The 20,922-nt window shown below is 44.1% G+C and overlaps 1 protein-coding gene across 14 annotated transcripts in view; it reads right to left on the bottom strand.

Annotated features, from left to right (window-relative positions):
* The window catches only part of TARBP1 (tRNA guanosine 2 -O-methyltransferase TARBP1), a 41,777-nt gene extending 23,218 nt beyond the window's left edge, over positions 1–18,559 (bottom strand). For all 14 annotated transcript variants that reach the window (XR_014786777.1, XR_014786780.1, XR_014786782.1 and 11 more), the window contains exons 1-11: positions 17,572–18,559; positions 15,739–15,836; positions 15,265–15,334; positions 14,367–14,515; positions 12,856–12,908; positions 11,567–11,664; positions 6,995–7,130; positions 6,813–6,909; positions 4,521–4,610; positions 3,847–3,982; positions 501–600 (exon numbers count right to left, since the gene is read on the bottom strand). Coding sequence is in view for 6 of the 14 variants with exons in the window: in XM_084828146.1 (XP_084684272.1) it covers positions 501–600; positions 3,847–3,982; positions 4,521–4,610; positions 6,813–6,909; positions 6,995–7,130; positions 11,567–11,664; positions 12,856–12,908; positions 14,367–14,515; positions 15,265–15,334; positions 15,739–15,836; positions 17,572–18,484 (1,940 nt within the window). In the remaining 8 variants the exon portion in view is untranslated. The remainder of the gene's footprint in view (positions 1–500; positions 601–3,846; positions 3,983–4,520; positions 4,611–6,812; positions 6,910–6,994; positions 7,131–11,566; positions 11,665–12,855; positions 12,909–14,366; positions 14,516–15,264; positions 15,335–15,738; positions 15,837–17,571) is intronic.
* Between the last annotated feature and the right edge of the window lie 2,363 nt (positions 18,560–20,922).

A 20,922-nucleotide genomic window follows, 5' to 3' on the forward strand; every position in this document is an offset into this window, starting at 1 on the left:
AAAGTGATAAATTCTAATGCAAGATGCTAACTATGTGATCCACAAAACATTCAAGCAAGCATATCTGTGCTTAAGCCAATTTGTGAGCTGCCTTATTATCAAATCTGACAAACAACTCATCTACACTGACCTCTACCTCTTTTCTAACCACAATACCTTAAGAATCTGGGGCTGTTTCTGATAAACAACATTTACATTATGCCACTTAGCTCTAACCCTTCCCTAGACTTAGCATTCTAAAGCTAACCTGGCCCCATCAGACAGAGAGGGAACAGCTACAGGAAGCTTGCTTCCCCTTCTCTGCCAGGAAGAATGCCTGTAAGAATGGTGTAACTAAGAACTAGTGTCTGAGTTTGTTCTCCTCCTCCCTCCTAACCCTTTTTCTTTTTGTGCTGTGTCCTTTAGAGTGTAAGCCTGAAGGGGGAGACTTATATTTAATCTCTATAAGCAACTCTGGTCCGAACAGTGAGGTAAAAATGTTTTAAATAATAAATACTTACTTGTATTTGTGCTTCATGTCTTCCACATCTGCAGCCAGAAGAATCATAGTAGCAACACGTTTAGCTTCTAACCAGTCAGGCATAAGGCAATCTTCTGTTGCTGAAAAAATTAAATCTAGATTTTAAAATCAAGTGTTGCATAGGTATGTATGTCTGAATGTGTTTTAAGATTCATGTGTTTTATGATTCATTACAAATACAATTATTTCATAATCGATCCAGATCAACTATTTTCCCTATTTGCTGTGTTGTGCATGAAGTTTTAAAATGTGTTAAATACCTTTAAAGCATGACAAGCATTGTAACTTTGAATATACAACTAGTTGGGGGGGGTTGGAAGCATCAAAAAGAAAAAATGCAAAACAGAGCAATTAATTTTAAAAAACAAAGGACTAACATAGTAACGGGGAAAGTCTACTGCCTTTTTATATAAAATAAGCCATCATCTACATTAGTTGAAAAACACTGAATAAGAGTTAGGATTAAATCATTTTTGGCAATCATAACATTGATTTTGCCAGACTACACGAAAAAGCAACAACCCTAATCCTATTTGATGAAGAGAACTGAGGTAAAACAGCATCTTCTTGTTTGAACAGATCATTAGCATGAGAATTAAAATATTTTGGTGCCAATTCTACAGTTAGACCATGTTTGCACCAACATCTCAGGTGATAGCAAGGTAGAAGGGTCACACATCAGGTTTTGTTTGTTTGGTCAAACAGTGTAGCACAGGATGATCCTATACTAAAACAGTGCCTGTACTACAGCCACACCCATCTTTGCCACTGATCATAATGGCACACTGCATCCTGGCACACATGCAGTGTGCATATCCAAAGGCCTTGTGCATTAGTGCAGAGATAGCATTACACACTTTCAAATCCCTATATAAATTAAAAATCCTTATTTCAATTCCTGCATGTTTAGGACTACAGCTGAAGAACTACCCATTACATTATAAAAGATGTCTAATTTAGGCAATTAAAAAAAAAAGAAAGTTACCTTTGAAGTTCTGACCAAGAGCATATACTTCTTCCGTTTAGTTGTTCCAAGTAAAGAGCACACAGCACTTTTTGTTACATATGCTGTTGCTTTGAACTGTATAGCCAACTGCACACTGACCATGTTGTTCCAAACTAAATTGGAATTTGACGAAATTCAAGGGTTATGCATTTTAATTTCCCTAACTATGTTGGGGAACATAACATGTTTGCAGATAATCTAATTTTTCATTAACATACTATTAAAGCCAAGGGGCTGGTGATTAATAACTGGTGAGATGCTCACCAAATGGTGAAAATGTGGCCATAAAGATGGGTTGTGCCTGAGTGGGTGGAAAGAGAAATCCCCAGCTTCTCTTCGCAGGTGGCTTTGCTCAAACATTATTTTCTTTGGCTCCATTACCCTCCTTGTCTCCACCTCTAAAACTCACACTTCTATCCACTGCCTCACATGCATGTTTACGTTCCCCATTTCAGTTCAGTCTTACTGGGCGAAATCCAACATTATGTGAGTGGGCAATGGGACTTTACTTCCCCTATCCCCATTCTGAATCACTGCTGATGGCAACTATTCTGTAAGCAGGAGAGGTTAATTGGATACTCCCCATTAATTAGCAGTATACCCACCAAGTAGTGCATATGTGTATGGAAACATGGCAAAGACTGGCAATGAGCAGAATTTGGTTTTGTGTGGCCAAAACAGTGGATACTTGGTCTCTGCTTTCCCAAATTCTGCCCTGTCACTCAGTTCTAAATACGAAGCTGTGTGATTTCTATTATCTTTATCCCACATCCTCCTAAAGAGGTGGAAGGAAAGTTCAGGTGAATAGCAATACACTTGTTGGGCTTAGGTCTCATATTACATCCTACATGCAGTGGCAGATATATATACTCTTAAGACCCTTCAACATGAAAGCTACTTCCAGACCTGTCCATTTCTGAACTGGCTCTTAGGGAGTTCATGGATGAGCAAATTTGAACCAGGGACTTCCTAGATTGTAGCTCACCTTACTTAAGAAGTGCACTTCACAAGCTATGTTTTGATGGATACAGTTGTCTGAATATGTATACAACATAAGCAATTCCTCTTTATCATCATGAGAAAATACAAATAACTGGAACTTCAGAAGTGTTCTGTAATAAAATATCTCTGACAGGAGCTTCACAAAAAAATCAAATTCAGTAAGCAACAAGGCTGATTGCTTTTAAGAATGTTCTTATGTGACACACTTTTAAGTAGAGGTCTTTAGTTAATAGAACATATAAGCAACTGACAAATATGAACTGAGTTCAAGAACTTCAGTCATTTTAATAATTTACCTACACTTTGTTCCAAAACATGGATGGAATCATTTTACTAGTCAAATCAGTGAACATTATTCCAACCAATTTTTATGGGGACTAAATTCCAGGTGATTAATATATAATGACTAGGGTCGAAAGAGGTACTTCATGTATACTGAAGGCCTGTGCATACCATGGAATTTTTGACATTTTTCCTTTGAACAGTATGCAATGCCACAACAGTGCTTTTCAAACTCCTCTGGGATTCAAAAGTGGTTTGCCAAAAGGCATGAGTGGCCATAGCTCAAGAGAAACAGATCCAAAGACCCCTTAGCGCATAGCTCTTTGCACAATTCCTTGGATCTTGGTCTTTATAAATATTTGAAAATATTATCTGTATAACAGCAAATTGGGTGGGTCTGAATGAACCATAGGGCAGTGAAACAGAGCCAGACAAGGTATGAATTACTACATAACTGGGGAGTCTGCTATGGTGTGCAGAAAAATATTACTTTGTAAAACAAAAGGAGAAAAAATTAAGAACCCCAGCTTATGGGGTCTGTGTATGAAAACCATCCCACAGACAGAGCATTAGAAACAGTGAAAAAGCCAATTACATTGTTACCGTTAAATTTGTAACTATATAATGCTTTAATCTTGATTTCACAGTTCATAATGTATTTTATCTCATTTATATTAACACCTTGCCTTTCTTCCACGGGACTCAAGATACTATACATGGAGTTCCTGTGGTGATCCCCCAGACCTGCCTAGCTTCAGCAAGATTGTCGCATTAGCCACCTTGGATGTTTTTAACTGAAAAGGTGGGGTATAAATATTTGATATAAATAAATAAATTTTCTCTCCCCATTATATTAAATATAAGCTTGCTTTCATTAAAACATAACACTTTAAAAATATCATGTATCACTAAGTGAGTGTCCAAATCACTACAATTTAGTGCTAAATAATCCTTAACTTTAGGAATACAACTATTTTACAAATGTGCTTATTGCTTTTATAAACAATATTACACTATTTATTTATAAACTACTTACGATTGGCTATAGGTGTTTTCAAATAATCCTCCATAAGAAACTGCACATAAACACTTAATGCACTTTTGTCTTGAGGTACATCGCAGTTTAAAGGCCTTCGAAAGTGCTTGTCATTTATATGCAACCAATCACAAAGCTAAGCAAAACAAAATGAATTACTATTTCAACCTGTCTCCACACTACTTTGTTTACATATTTCTATTCCAAGGTATTTTAAGTTACATCACAATCATGTAAATTAAATTGATACATCATCAGTTTGTTCCAATATGGGCCAATTCTAAGATTTGAATTGCCACCACATAGCTGCTTAGAATTAAATTCTCCCCACTGTAGCCCCCTGTGCCCCCCAAAAGAAACCTTTGAGGGACAGAGGATACTCAGGAAAGGGCTGGGATGTGGTGTGGAAGGCGGCAACGGGAGTGGGAAATTAGAAGAACTCAAATAGATGAGCTTGAGCAAGCACGGCTCCTGATTGTGCAACCTGCCCAAGCCTTTCCTGACCATCACTGGCTTTTTAGAGGGCTGCCGCGGGGACAAGGGGATGAGGAAGCTGCACTGTGCAAGGAGACTTCACGTCACTAAGTCTTGGATACAATCCCTTATAATCAGATTAGTCACTGTTAGTCTCAGTGACAGCTAATCAATTAATTCTTTGATTTCATTTCTCTTACCATTGTCCACAAAACAGTCCCTCTGCCTAATGACTCATCTGGCCTCAGAGATACAATGAAGTTTGAAATATCTGAAAGAGATACTTTCTCCTAAAGAAACCAATTTAAGATTCATTAAAAACCAAGAAAAAAATAAGTTCAGTGTTACATTAATGATAGCATACTTTCAGTCTGCAAATTAGAGAAGACAATAAAAAGCAAGCAAAATTCCTGCTATTTTCTGACACAGAAATAAAATGCTTTTTTGAATTCATAAAGAAATATCAATTTCTTGTTATGTTCAGTTAACCATGTTAGACAATGCAATGTCTTTCAAAGTCTTATTCACTAACATGCTTCTAAAATAGAGCAACTTTGTTAATTTTAAGCAATCAACATTCATCTCAATTAATTTGGTGAAAATCGGAATATTCTTTGAAATTTCATCTATTCACGGTGAGGGGCAAACATTAGAACTACTAGCATTTTGTATACAAAGACTCTTAACCTATCCAAAACATTAAAAGCAGTACAAAATATCAGTTCATTTTGGAATTCTACAGTTCAAGTGGCCAAACACATTAGGACGCAATTCTCCATTTTAAGTTCTAATATCAGCTTAACCCCATGCCCATTTTCAAAGAGGGAAAGAAAAGTTTTTAAAAATTATAATGTGATATCTTCCTTGAACACAGACATCAGGATGAAAATTGGCATGCATATTTAGAACATAATTCTTCATTTCATGTTCAAACTCAAAAGTAAGCCACACACATATTTTCAAGAAGTCAAGAAATGTGTGGCACACTAATCTGAGATCTTTCTTGAATACTGAGATATTGCAATAAAACTTAGTATGTTCATTTATGGCAGGGAGCCCCAACCTGATCCTCATGTGTGCCATGGTACCTGCGGGCACCCCCAATGATGCCCATGAAGGGGTCCCCAATGTGACGCCCACAAAACCTTTAAAAAACTTTTCCCATTTTTTAATATACATATATGGATTTGTTTATATCCATAGCAGTGAAAACATTTGAAATGCATACAACCTTCTAGCAATTATACATAGGCTTCAACAAAAGTGGACCAAATATTCAAATAAGTATCCATTTGAAGGCAACATCAGTATGCCACCCGTTCAAATATTGAAAGCACTGTAAGGTTCTTAATCCATTGCATTTATCCTTCCAATGTTGTAATATCAGTCTTTTAACTGTCAAAAGGGCATGGATAATCCATTTACACTGACCATTTGCTAACTTCAATGAAGCAGGCATATAATTTTAAAGAGTGTGTAAATCACTGAATAGTTAACACTGTTCCAGTACAAAATTTATCCACATAATAACCTCCTCCCCAAGAGAAGCAACTACTGAACATTGCCAAAACATATGCTTAAAAGACGCATTAGCTGTATTGCGCTGCCAGTAATTAGTCAAATTAGACAATCCCTTATTAAAGAGACATTGCAGTGTCCAACAGACAGGAAACAAACATTTTGCTGAATAAGATGCAGCTAAGATCAATAGACACAACAGGTAGACACTGAAATGGTGATCCACTGAGTGGCCATTTTGTGGTGGCACCCACAGCACTTTCTCAAATTCCCGAATGTGCCCACAGGTCCAAAAGGTTTGGGTACCCCTGATTTATGGTATAATTCTGCATTTGAATTGACAAGGCCAACTTAATGGTTTGTATGAAATGTCAGTCCTACTTAGAATAGAACTATCCAATGTGACCTTAACGATAGCGTAATTTACATGGGACATAAGAAAACATTCAAACATGGGATTCTCCACCCATGGGGTCACGAAGAGTCGGACACGACTTAACGACTGAACAACAAAAATGTACACTATCTCTAATACCATACCAGTAAAAAACCTGTCGCATCAGCAAGCACTAATGGTGTTGCACTACAGGTAGTTTACATTAGCACAATGTAATTTATCTTAGCAGTAGTGTTGCATTGGATCCTGCCCATTGCCATACAAGGCCCTTTGAGTACTGTAGTATAGTTTGGTCATAATACTCGATGCGATCATGGAGCCTTTTGTTTTAATGGAATGTAGGTGTGCATAAGAACGTACATTTACATTGTTTTCTGTTTGTTTTAAAAACTTAGTGCCCGGAAAGGTAATTTAAACAAAGAAAACATTTCACCTGAGATTTAAGAAAAGTTATCAGTTTTGAAATTCTCTGTCCTTAAATCTGAGTAGCAAGTTTTATTCATCAAAGCTCGAGAACAGTACTAAGCTATATTACATAAAATACAATGAAAATATATTTCATAATACAAACACTTACTATATCTGTCAAATGTATAGCTGCTTTAAGAAGATAGCACTGAGCAGCTCCTCGTAGAAGAATCTGATGTGTGATCATAGTACACTGCAGGACATCCCTGTAAATGAAGATACATACTTTGAAAAGATGAACAATGAACCGAGGATGTAGAACATTCACATAAAGAAAACTCAGAATATTACCTCAGAGCTAGGAGTCCTTCGACATCCAGTGCTCTACATCTTGGAATATGTGCCAGTGCCATGGAGAGAAACAAAACTGGGACAGCACACCAATGCCTATTGCTCATCTTCTGTATAAACTTTAACAAAAAATTGCCTTAGAGAAAAAGAAAAAAACATTTATATACTGTGTAACAGGCTAGATCTACTAAAATTCCCTCTTCTACACCATTATTAAAGGTGCAGGTGCCCTGTCCTCTTTTTCACTTTGCCACCCTAGTCATTATGAGGATAAAATGGGGTTAGGTAGAGACTCATGTATGCCACTCTGAGCTAGTTGAAAGAGGGTGGGATGATAATGTACTAAGGGCACAATCCTAAGCCTGTTTAGACAGAGAAAAGGCCTACAACTCCCAGCATTCCCCAGCCAGCTAAACATGCACAGGATTGTGACTGAAATAATTTTATTTATTTATTTGCTTGTTTGTTTATTTAATTTATTAATCGCCCATCTGGCTGATCACCTAGCCATTCTGGGCGATGTACAACAACAAAACAGTCAAAACAATAAAATTCTACATTAAAAACATCATAAAAAAAACCCTAACCCACCCCAAATGCCTGCCTGAACAACCACGTTTTTAATGCGCGGCGGAAGCTCATTAAAGAGGGGGCATGGCGGAGTTTCCTAGGGAGGGAGTTCCACAGAGTGGAGGCCACCACAGAGAAGGCCCTCTCCCTCGTCCTCATCAGCCTAGCTATCCTGGCTGATGGGACAGAGAGAAGCCATCCGAGGCTGATCTTGTTAAGCAGCCTGTCTGGTGTTGCTGGAGGTGCTCCTTAAGATAGGCTGGGCCAGAACCATATAGGGATTTAAAGGTCAAAACCAACACCTTGAATTTGGCCCAGAAAACAACTGGTAACCAGTGCAACTCCTTCAGCACTGGAGTGATGTGATCTCGCCAGCGGCTGCCTGTAATCAGGCGAGCCGCCGTGTTCTGTACCAGCTGCAGCTTCTGAACTGTCTTCAAGGGTAACCCCACGTAGAGCGCATTACAGTAGTCTAAACGAGAGGAGACCAGGGCATGTGCTACCGATGGGAGCAGATGGCTGGGAAGGTAGGGGTGTAGCTGCTGTATCAGATGGAGTTGGTACAGCGCTGTCCGGCTCACAGCTGACACCTGAGCCTCCATGGACAGCTGGGAGTCTAAAATGACCCCCAGGCTGCAGACCTGGACTTTCAAGGGTAGCCATACCCCATTCAACATCAGGTCAACATCCCCCAGCCTCCTCTTGTCTCCCACCAAGAGTACCTCGGTCTTGTCAGGGTTCAGATTCAGTTTATTCCTTCCCATCCAGCCATTCAACATCTCCAGATATTTGGACAGGGATTCTACAGCCAACCTTGGTGAAAATTTGAATGAGACGTAGAGCTGCTTGTCATCCGCATACTGATGACACCACACCCCAAATCTCCCCCCAGCAGCTTCACACAGATGTTAAATAGCATTGGGGAGAGGATGGAACCCTGTGGCACCCCACAAGTGAGCGGCCACGGGTCCGAAACCTCCTTTCCCAGTGCTACCCTCTGGTACCTGCCAGAGAGGAAGGAACGGAACCACCGCAACATGGTGTCTCCAATGCCCAACCCCTCCAGGCAGTCCAGGAGGATACTGTGGTCAGTGGTATCAAAAGCTGCTGAGAGGTCAAGGAGAACAAGGAAGGAGCATTTGCCCCTATCCAGAGCCCTCCTCATATCATCCACCAAGGCGACCAAGGCTGTTTATGTCCCATGCCCAGGCCTGAAGCCTGACTGAAATGGATTTAGATAATCGGCATCTTCCAAGTGTGCCCTCAACTGCATCACCACCACCCACTCAATCACCTTGCCCAAAAATGGCAGATTTGAGACTGGGCGAAAGTTGTTCATAACTTGGGGATCCAAGGAGGGCTTCTTTAAGAGTGGTCTTATCACTGCCTCCTTGAGGGCTGATGGCATCACTCCCTCCTCAAGGGAGGTGTTCACCACCGCCCTGATCCCCTCACCCAATCTCTCTCTGCAGCCCATAATTAGCCAAGATGGGTAAGGATCAAGTAAGTAGGTGGTCGGCCTTACAGATGAAAGTACCTTGTCCCCTTCATCAGAAGGAAGAAGCTGGAACCAATCCCACAAAACCGGTTTGCCACAAACCGCCTCCTGCTCACTAACTGTATCCACAGCGCACGGAATAACACTCCTAATCTGATCAATTTTATCCGCAAAGTGCCTTCCCAAGGCCTCACAGAAGGCCTTAGAATGCTCCAGTGGTTCCGGAGCCACTGGAACAGCCTCCTGGGACAGCACTCTGTGGACGCAATAAAGGCAGCATAATATTCCTTTTTTGCTGCCTTCACTGCCACGTGATAGGCTGAAGATACAGCTCTAGCCCGTGTCTGATCATCTTTGGAGCGAGACTTCTGCCACCAGCGCTATAGCCGTCTCACCTCCTGTTTCAGAGCTCATAACTGCGGATTGAACCATGGTGCAGTCCGAGCCCTGTTCAGGGGGAGAGGGCATTTCGGAGCCACCCAATCTAATGCTCCAGTGATTGCGGCATTCCAGCCACCCACCAAGGTCTAGACCGAGTGGCCACTGGCATGCTCCAGAGAATCCCCAAGCGTGTTCAGGAATCCATTCGGATCCATAAGACGCCTGGGGCGGACCATCTTAATGGGTCCTCCACCCCTGCGGAGCAGTTGTGGAACCGAGAAGTCCAGTGTCACTAGATAGTGATCTGACCATGACACAGGGGGAATGGATATACCCCTAACTTCCAGATCACTCCCCGCTTCTCCAGAAACAAACACAAGGTCTAGTGCATGACCTGCTATATGGGTGGGCCCAGTTAGAATAGGGTGCAGCTCCCAGGAAGCCATGGTCTCCATAAAGTCCCGAGGTGCCCCCGTGAGGACAGCCTCTGAATGTACATTGAAGTCCCCCAACACCAACAAGTTAGGGGACTGCACACACACATCAGAGACCACCTCAAGCACCTCGGCCAGGGAGTCAGTCGTGCAGCGGGGTGGATGGTACAGGAGCAGAATCCCCAGACTGCCCCTCAGGCCCAACCTCCAGTACATGCACTCAGCAAACTTGGTCTCCCGGAGAGGGGGTCTGGTGAAAACCAAGGACTCTAGATAACAGCCACTCCCCCTCTCCAATCCCCAGCCCTTGGCTGCTGTGCGTATGAAAATCCAGCTGGACACATGGCCACAAGAGTTGGAACAGCAGCCTCAGCCAGCCAGGTCTCCGTAATACATGCCAGGTCTGCACCCTCATCCAAGATCATGTCATGGATGAAGGAGGTTTTCTGGGTAACAGACCTGGCATTGCAGAGCAGCAAACGAAGGCCAGAAGATGGAGTCACGCCTCCCCCAGCTATCCTTTGGTTCTGGACAGGACCAGAATAGGGGACACATACTACACATCTCTCCCTTGTTCCCCTTACCTGGCATGGCCTGCCCCTCACGCCCTGCCAGTGCCTGCCGCCCAGCCTCGGTATAGTCTGGCCCCCTGCACTCCCCCCACTGCCTCCATCAGGTGGACATATGCCCCCTCGCTCCCGCCTATCAGGCAGGCTACTCACCCCTAAAACACAACAGAATCCCCCCAAAATTGAAAAAAACCCAATTACAAAATCCCCTTTAAAATACTGCCAGGCAGGAGTCCATGGTAGTGATAGTGGTGGTGGCGACGGCGGCACAGCAGCGGCAGGCCCAGCAGCAATGCCACTTCCTGGGTGGTGGCAGCTTCTCCTGCAGGCCCTGGCTCTCCCAGGCCACCTCAGCCAGCTAGCTTATGTAGCCCCTCCAGGAAGGAGAGCCAGGGCCTGCAGGAGAAGCTGCCACAACCGGGGGAGAGGCGTGCCTGCTGCTGCTGGGCCTGCAGCTGCTGGGCCTGCTGTGGCTGCCACCACCACCAACACCAGGCCTTCCCTGCGGACCTCTGCCTGGCAGACCGCCAGTCCCTGCAGGACCAGGCCCCCAGGTACTGAGCCAATTGTGCTGCTTCCACCTGCCCCTTCCTGGAGGGGCTACATAAGCTGGCTGGCTGAGGTGGCCTGGGAGAGCCAGGGCCTGCAGGAGAAGCTGTCACCATTGGGGGAGAGGTGTGCCTGCTGCTAAATGAATTAAATATTCATTTAATATGAAAAATAAAGGGTCCTACAGGGCACAAAATAATATAAAAAATAATGGACCCTACAGGGCATGGCCTCTCATCTCCATCCAAGCGTGGGCTAGTACTCCACATAATATGCTCTGAGCATTCTAAACCCTGAGCAGAAAGGAGGAAAGGGAGCAGTCTGAGAAGAGAGGCAACTCTGCACAGAGAGGTACTACCTTCCTGCATCTTTCCACCCATGTTCATGAGCAAACTATAAATTACATGCAAATACAAAGACAAAAGGGTGACAGAGAGATGGTTCTACATGCCCTGCACACACAGCTGCTTTCTCTCTTCCCAAATAGCTCCCCACTTTGGCCATTTCGCATGGCTGAAGTAGAGAACTGGCTTTTATGCAATCCCAAAACAAAATCTGTAACTAAACATACTTTTTTCTCTCTCTGGGAGGCGTGTGAAGAAAGTAGCCAAGAATTTCTGCAGCTTCATTCCCAATGGAGGACAGGTTCCTATAATTTGGCCTGATGACCTGTTTAGTTAAAACAAAGAAATATACTGGAGGAAGCTCAAAGCCAAGGCTACCAACTGGTTACAAAATATTAGTGGTGGTGGTGGTGGTTGTTATTATTGTTAAACAAATAATTTTGCATACTGGAGGAAACTCAAAGCCAAGGTTACCAACTGGTTACAAACATTAGTTTATTATTATCAAACAAATATATTTGCATACATTTGCATAAATTATATATATTTTATACTTCCTTCAACTTAAATGATAACTTACAACTTTAGTTTGGATTCAGAGAGAAGCGCATGCAAAGAAGCTGGCAGAAGCTGAATTTTCCACCCCCTGCTCCCCCTAGCAGTCCCCCAAACCCTCTCCAATAGGTCAGGTTACCCTGCTGAATGGGGTGGGCTGTGGCGTAGAGGCTAAAAGGGAAAGGGGGATTTCTTAAAATTGGGTGAAGACACTTTCTGCAAACAGAGTACTGCTCAATTTGGGGGGATCCCTTCTTCCCCCACACCATAGCCTACCCCATTAAAGAGGGTCCCCTGACTCATGGGAGAGGGTTTGGGTCAGCTTCTGCAAGCCTCCTTGTACATATACTGTATATCTCTGGATCCAACCCCTTATTAAAAAGGAAAATGATCTTTAAGATTAGAACAACAAACCAGAACCAATCTAGCTTCAATGAAGACGTGAGCATGCCCTGAACTAGCAAACTCGCTGATTAATTAACTTAAATCTATTTATTCAGACTTGTTGTATCCCAACACAACACTATCCTAACACAAGATGAAACATCTTGGATTTTTTTAAAATGATCAACTAGCAATGATGACATCTGAGAGAAATATTTCTTGTACTTCCTCCAGCTCTCTCTCAGGTTTTTTGAGATGGGATAATGAATATAGCATACAGTATTGTAAATGTAGGCACATCATAGGTTCATTTAATTATTTGGTGATACCACCTGCTGGGATTTTTTCAAACCCTTACCAGATTGAAGGCAAGTCCATAGCTCAATTTGTGTCAGTCACTCTGAGAACTCTTTATTATAGAGCAGCATATAAATTAGACTAATAACAGTCTGTTATTAGATACCTGTGAATATTCAGATTGCCAAGAGATCCATATACAATTGACTTTAATAATCTGTTAATCCCTTAGCATTTATAGAGATTCAGTTATCCAATTTTTCACTGAATAATGTATTACCTGCTATAAAGAGAACTTTCTGAAAGAGCATCCATTAAAGGGCCAATAATGAACTAAAGAAAGAAATTACACTTGCATTAAAAGAAGTAACACAGACAATAATATTTTATTTGTGCTACAGAAGGTATATTTACACATGATACTGATTCTTAAGAAAATCTACATCAATAGGAAACTCAATATAAAACTATGTAGGTTTACTTTTGCTAAAGAAAAATCTTGGATGTGGTGATACAAAAAATGACTTCAATTGTACAAAACATGTAAAGGGATTATGAATAAATTGTATAAACACACTAAATAAAATTTTGATATAAAATAACTAAGGGTGCAATCCTATGGCTGCTTGTCAGCAGCTAGATGGCCATAGGATAGGTCAGTTCCTGGGAACTGACCTCACAGCCCACGCTCCAAGGTCAGTTCCCTGAGAACCAACCTCCACCCCTTTCTGCACTGCCTCATAGGCAATGCGGAACAGCCCTGCACTCCACGCTCAGAAGAGGAGCGTGGAGCACAAAAACAGGGCATTCCTGGGGGCATGCCAGGGTGGGCGGAAGTGCTTTTCCGACGCTTCCTATGTGTCATCCGACGTCCGCTGCCCCCCCTGCTCCGACTTCCCGCGGCTAGACAGCTGAAATCAGTTGTCTAGCCACGAATGCAGGGTGGCTGAAGCACGGAGGGGACGATCCCCTCTGCGCTTCTCCTGCCCTGCATTGGATAGGTGGTCGCCTCCGAGTTCGGAAGCGGCCGCCTATCCTGATAGGATTGCGCCCTAAATCATTTCTGTTTGAAAGCCATGGGAAAAGAAAAGTATTTCCTCTAGTAAGTGATAAGACATCTATTCCCTTTTTTTAAAAAGGTGACATTTGTTACTGTTACATGTATCATCCAAGAACACTATAATTGAAAGAATACTACCCTCCACCTGATCCCCGACCACTTTTCTTGTATCCCCAAAGCCGGATGAGCCTCACTAGGGTGATGTGTGCAGTTGTTATAGGAACAATTGTTATATCCCCTGTGTGCATTTGGTTTCGTGAGAAAACAGAGCGCAACCCTGCCCTCGCTAACAGAGCAAACCAGGCAGTGTGTGCCCCGGACACAGATGGACAATGCTCATGTGTTTATGGAGATAATTATGCTTTCCCTAGGTTTCCTATAAGAGCTCTTAGACTTAAGAATATGCTACCCACTTGTGCTCTCATTATTTCTTATAACCACTGCTAAATGTGAACATTCCCAAATGAGGGCAACAAGCATTTAACTCCCCCAACCCCCAGGCAATACTGACAGTAGAGTTCAGAGACACCAAACTTCAAAGCATGGGTGTGCACCTTGCGGTCCTCCAAATATTTTGGCCTACAACTCCCATCAGCCCTAGCCAGCACAGCCAATGGTGAGAGATCATGGGAGTTGTGACCCAAAACATTTGGAGGGCTGCAAGTTGCCCACTCCAACTTTAGAGGTACAATACAGGAAATCTTAGGAGAAGCAAGGGAAGAAAACCTTACCTCTGAAAATCCCGGTGATGTGGGGAGATGTTTTGTTTGCCAGATTTCAAGAAAGTGAATAACACCTTCTTTTGACAATGTTTTGTTTTCACTCTCAAACATTCTTTGGTAAATGCACATATGCCATGACGGATGAAGCACCCAACAATCTGTTGTTTAAAAAAGATAAATTTTTCACCAAGGTGCACAGTGACAGGGCTGTCTCAACATACTTTCTTTAGTTGGGGAGGGGAGCATATCATATATACGTACCATTATTAAGTTATTATCAGATCATGTCTACATCTAATCACTTTTTTTTTTAAAGAAACTGTCATTTTGACGTACATAAAACATCCAGCTGACTTTGATTGGCAAGGCCCCTGTTACTTCTATAGCTCTGACCTTTTTGAAATAGAAGACAGCATAGCTTTTCGTCCTGCCTGGTGACTTGTCCTATGCCCCATATAACTGAAGGCCACATCATGCAATTGCCAGCCAAACATTCTGTAAATGCAGCATCAGGGCCTCACACCTCACAGCCCATGGACAATGTAGTATGTGGCCAAGGAAATATCAGAGTGCAATCCCTCTTCCTCCACCACGTTTTCATGGGAAAGGTTTGCAGGACTCCTGTGTCATACATTATGCTGTTGGGGGGGGGGGGGGGGGAGAGATCTGATGCCCCTTTGTATATATCTAATTTCCGGATAGCAACTGTATGAACTTGCCTTTAGATTACAAGTCCTTCTAGGGCTTAAATTACATTAATTATTACCATGAATAAGAACTGGAAAATTATTACTTTAACTGCTGAGCAACCCAGGGCCAGGAATTTTTGCAGTCCTAAAAATACATAAGCCTCCTTTCTGATACCTGACAAAGCGAAAAGAACACTTGTCTGAAAAGTAAGACTTACCTTTTTGTTCTGATACTGCATGTTCATATAAACTACTTAACTTTGGTAATACTGGCTTTATAACATGTATCTAAAATTGAAAAACAGATACTATATTACTTTGCTTTACTTTGTAAATCAACAGTATAACTATAGACAAGAGCTACATATTGATTTCTGCTATGATTTAAATGAATGCAGTGACTCCATGATCATGTATAACCCAGGTTCAGCACGTTTTTGTGAGGAGCAAACTTTATATAATGCTGCTGTGCTGTACTTCAGTGGAACTTGGGAATGAATGGCTGCTTCTGTTCTCAAACTCCATCCTCACAGAAACTGTTGGCATGGAAGATTTTGCTTGATAATAAAACAGTCTCTACAGCTGCTGGCTTCTGCCTTCAATCTCCGTTCATGTTGTAGTACAGCCCTCTCATTTGTATCAGCAACAGACAACACCAACTCTCATCAATGCTTTGTAAAGATATTATTTACCTGATTTCCTTCCAGAGTCTCCATAATTAAAATGTAATTTTCCCAAAACTGAGTAAGTTCATCATTTTTTTCAGCACACCACCAGAACAGACATGGTTCTAAAAAGTAAGCAAATTACAGACATTTCCACTCTCTGACTGAACCCAGGCCAGGTAATGAAACCAGACCCTTTTCTCCATAAACAATCCTATTAGCATCAACAGGAAATCTTTTCCAGTGAGAACAATATGCACTGAAGACACAGGCCACGTCCTTCCAATATTAGTGGACAAAATATATGGGCAGAAAGTAGTAATACGAGTCAATAGCATGACCCTTTCATGCCATTTGGGGACACCAAATTATTTCTATTTCTCCCCTACCCCCAATATTGGTACACTGCTATTGTGCCAAGCATAATGGAATGGCCAAGTGCATTACAGATATGAAGCCCTCTTTCACCTCACCTCCAATTATCCAGTAGCCCACTCTTCTCTACCACCACCCATCACACAGGCTACTCTGACATATATCACACGTATGCTGCACCTAATAGGGCCTAGCAAGGAGCAGGCTCTGCTACATATATGTGAGGTGTGGGAGGACCATGTTAGCAGTAGCAGTTGTGGTAGAGGAAGCATTGTGCCACACATTTCTAAGTGTGCATTTCCTCTGCCCTTAGCCCATTTCTACACCTAATCCTGTGTAATGTTCCAATTAGCATTTCCATTCCATTCTGCATCCCTTGGTGGAAAAGCAAGTTCCAGCTTAATAAGGTACTAACTTCATCAGGTATTGCATGAACAATGAAAAAATGGCCTTCATTCTGGTTAATGTTCCACCCATCTTTCTTCAGTCTGAACTTTTCAATAAAAGTGTTGATCTACTTTTGCACATATCAGTGGGTGATTGCTGAATAGAGTGATTTGGAGCATGAAAGGATAGCTGTGGCTCTTGAACAGTCTCAACTATTTTATAATTCCTTGGAAGAGGTCACCTGCTTGTGTGTTCATCTCAGCAAATATATGGGATCTGTAGAGGGACACTGCTGTGGTTTTCCCATGCACGTTTGCTCTCACTCAGGAGTTCCAGCTTTCACTGGACCAGCTCCAAAGAGGTACTGTCACCTATTGTAATGCTACTATATGCCCAGTTCAAGTGGTTTGGGGGCTGTAGCCTGTAAGTATGGCAGAAGATTCTGGACCGATTCAAAACTAAGGTATCCATATTAAGGTCCAACTTCTTGTGCCTTAGCAGCTGCATACAAGAGCCATTTTTACTAAGTACAGCATTGTTGCAGGACAGCATTGTTGCAGAAAGGGATGTGCCCGTTCTCTTTGACACACACTTCAGTAAAAGCGCAGAAAACCTGTCCCTTTATTACATCCCAGTCAACGCACATAACTGTTATGCATAGATTGTACTACTGCACAGATGCAGCCCATCAAAGATCTTTGAGCTGGCCTAATAAAGGTATTATACTATATGGATAACTGCTTATAGTGTCCACTTCATCAGGGCATGGTGATCATGGAGAAAAGGCCAGATTTTCCTTTACTTCCAGCCTATGGCCACTTGGCCACGAGAACCTCCTGTCATATGCAAGATTCAACTTCTGGCACATCATTACTAACCCAGATTTAGAGCAATTTGTGGTGCCATGCCTGAAGCTGAATGCTGTATGTGGCAGGAGGTGCACACGACCAGCTTGCCCCAGGCTGGAAAGTCATCCTGGACAGGGTTTTCCCCACAACCTCAACACAGCCTGAAGCGCTTGTGGGAATAGGCGGCGCCAGACACTCACAGGAACAAGCTAAGCAAGAGTGTCAATCCCTAGAGGGCGCAGATATGTACCATTTCCAGGGTCCTGGCTGCACCTGCACTCCGCCCTGAGCTTATCAGACGCGTCCACAGCTCGCTTCAACAAATAGCGGGCCCTTTTCCTACACAGGGCGTCGCTCTCGGTCAGTCCCTTTTGCACCACTTTCCAGAAGCTACCACAGAGCCGAGCGTCGAGCAAATGGGCGCCCTCGCCACCAGCGGCAGCGCGGTCCTGCTGCTGCGCGCCCGCGGGAAGCACCGCGTCGGAGAGGGCGCTCAGGACCAGCAAGGTGCGGCTCACCCGCTGCGGGACCGCCTCGGGCGACAGCATCAGCCCTTCCCACACGTGCCCCAGGGCGGCGCCATTCCTCCCCAGCGCCGGCAACAGCCTCCCGGCCACCAGCAGCGCCTTTTCCTCTTCGTCCTCCTCTCCCTCCCCCCACAGCAGCCTCAGGGCTGCCCCCACGGTTCGCCTCAGCAGCGCCGGCCCCTCCAGCCAAGGGGCCACGGCGGACAGGGCCTCGACGGCGGCCTCCACCTGCGGCTGCCCAGTCCCCGCGCAGACTCCCAGCGCCTCTTGGGCCAGCCGCTCCGCCAGGGGAGCCCCGCCGAGCGAGGCGCAGCCACGCAGCGCTCCGCAGGCGGCTCTCACCAGGCGCCGCCGCTCCTCCGGGGGCTCCCCTGCCGAGGCGGCGCCGCCGTCGAACAGCGCCGGGAGGCAGCGCCCCAGCGCCGCCTCCCAAGCCATCCGCCGCCGCCGCTGCGCCGCCTCCCCGTCCGCGCCCTGCCCGCGCCAGCCGCCCCTGGCCGCCGCCCGTTCGAGGAGGAAGCGCAACGTCTCCGCCTGCTCAGCCGAGAGCGCCCCGGCTTCGCCGCACACCGCCCGGAGCAACGCGCCTGAATCGGAGCATTGCGAGAGGAGCGCGTCCGCCAGCACCGCGTCCATGGCGGGCGGGCGGGCGCGCGCGGCCTAGCAGCCAGCCAGCCAGCCAGCTCCGCGCGCGCGCGGCAACCGCCTGGCGGCAGGGGCCGGAGGAGCAGGCCCGCCTGGCTCCTTTCGTCGCGCTTTCCCCCAGCAGCCTTTGCGCTTAAGGGGGCTGTGGGCAGAGCAAGCAATAGCGCGACGAGAGGCCTAGCCGGTTGCTAGGCTGGTTCGGGCTTGGCTTTTCTGTACCTCTGGAAAGCGGGAGGACAGACAGATATTCAACAGGTGAAGCCATGCCCCGCCTCTCCCTCCCCCCTCCACATCAGTGTGCTAGGTAATGAACGTGTCTGCGATATGAGCTTGTGACCAGAGGAGGACTGGGTCAAAGATTTGAGCCTTAAGGAGAGTAGACAGCAAAGCACAGCAGTTCGGTTCTTTGCATGTGAAGTCTGTGTGTGAGTCTTAAAACAGCCTTGTTCGTGCAAATACTCCAGAGCCAATGTTTTATGCATTGCAGGGGCTGGAAGTCTAAAACTGATCTTTGGGCGCCACCTGGAACCATGTGATAAAGCAGCCTTCCACAACCTGATGCCCTCCAGATGGGCTTCGGTTCTCATCAGTCCCAGCCAGCATGGCCAGTGGTCAGGAATGCTGGCGGTTGTCCTCCAAAACATCTGGAGGGCACCAGGAGGGGGAAAGGCTGTTCAAATGGAATTCTGTAAACACATCCATGCAGAAATATAATACCAGTTTCTGGGGAACAACAGGAGAAGAAGGGTTTGGCCTTCATATCTTGCTTGGGGGCTTCCCAGACGCATCTGATTGGACCCTGTGGGAAACAGAATGCTGGTTGTCTTTGGTCCGATCTTATATTTATTTATTTGAAATATTTCTAGTCTGCTGTTAAGGGCAAAAGCCTTCCTAAGGCAGCTTACAGCAAAAAATTAATAGCAAACACCAACAGTAAAACATCCAGCTCAAACAGTACTAAAATTTAAAACACAATTGCTATTTTTATTACCACATTTGTTTTTATTTCTGTTGCATACCACCTTGGGAGGGCTACTGCCCTGAAAGGTGGCCCAAAAATATTTCAAATAAAACTGCAGCTTTTAGCTCTGCCGTTTTAAATCTGTATTTTAAATCTCTGCATTGCTACTAGGTTTCATTCTGGTTGTACATTTATATTTTATTTATTTATTTTATTTATTACATTTATATCCCGCCTTTTTTCCTCCAAGGAACTCAAGGTGGCGTACATAATCCTCCTCCTCCTCCATTTTATCCTCACAACAGCAACCCTGTGAGGTAGGTTGGGCTGAGAGTATGTGACTGGCCCAAAGTCACCCAGTGAGCTTCCATGGCCAAGTGGGGACTAGAACCCGGATCTCCCGACTCCCAGTCCAGCACTCTAGCCACTACACCATGCTGGCTCTCTATTATATTGTAGTTTTAAGCTTTCTTATTTTATATTGTTTTATTTTGTACTTTATAGTTTTATTTTTTGTGAACAGCCCAGAGAGCTTCGGCTATTGGGCAATATAGAAATGAAATAAATAAAATAAAAAACAAGATAAATAAAACATAGGGAAAGGCCAGAGAAAATGGGAAAGTCTTCAGGACCTTCCTGAAAGCTTGCAATGAGGGACCCCAGATGGCAGCCTGTTCCAGAGGTGTGGGTCACTGGAAAAGGCCCTCATTTACTTGCCCACTTAACTATCCTCAAAGCTGGGCAAGTGAAAAGGACCTTGCTGGTGTTAAAGTGCAGGCAGGCTGATATGTCTGTTCTTACATTATTGTATCAGAATTGGTTAGGCTGCATAACTATTTGATCTGGAACTCAGAATACAGGACTCAGTGAGGTTCTAGTTCTCTTCCTAAACCTTACAGTATGTAATATGAGCATCTCTTAAGCAAGCACATGCACCTTGCTCATCAGTATCTAAGGGCACGCACTGCATGGTTTGTTCTGATTTGACCATACAGAGTAGTAAGTCTTCCAGCTAAATAAAAATGCACAAAAACTAGAGTATAAGGGGATCTTGGTAATAAGATGATGGTTCCTATAAAAATTGGAAGCAGCAACCTAGTGAAACGCATCCCAATCTTGGAGGATCATGGGACCAATAACCAAACTATACTAACCCATTACATACCCAGAAGTGTATCTGCACTTGTAACTAGAGTGGAGGGTGCTTACACATGTGGATCTTTCTTGCTGGGTCACAGCAATTGCCTTTTCTCACCTCCATTTTAGGAACAACAAACTCAACCAATTGGGTACATTGACCTTGATAATGAAGACCAATTTTATTTTACTTTTGCTCTGCCTGAGCCCTTATGCCGGTAGAAGCTGCTACACATCTTTGTAACAACTAGTTGGTGCAGTAAAATATATTAGGTTGTATCCAATTGTGTTATTTCGCTGGCAGAAGCTGTTCCAGGAGGGAGTAATTACC

Source organism: Heloderma suspectum, chromosome 1, assembly GCF_057233095.1.
Source record: "Heloderma suspectum isolate Gila_16-S chromosome 1, 16-S_ref, whole genome shotgun sequence".
NCBI classification, from domain to species: Eukaryota; Metazoa; Chordata; class Lepidosauria; order Squamata; family Helodermatidae; genus Heloderma; species Heloderma suspectum.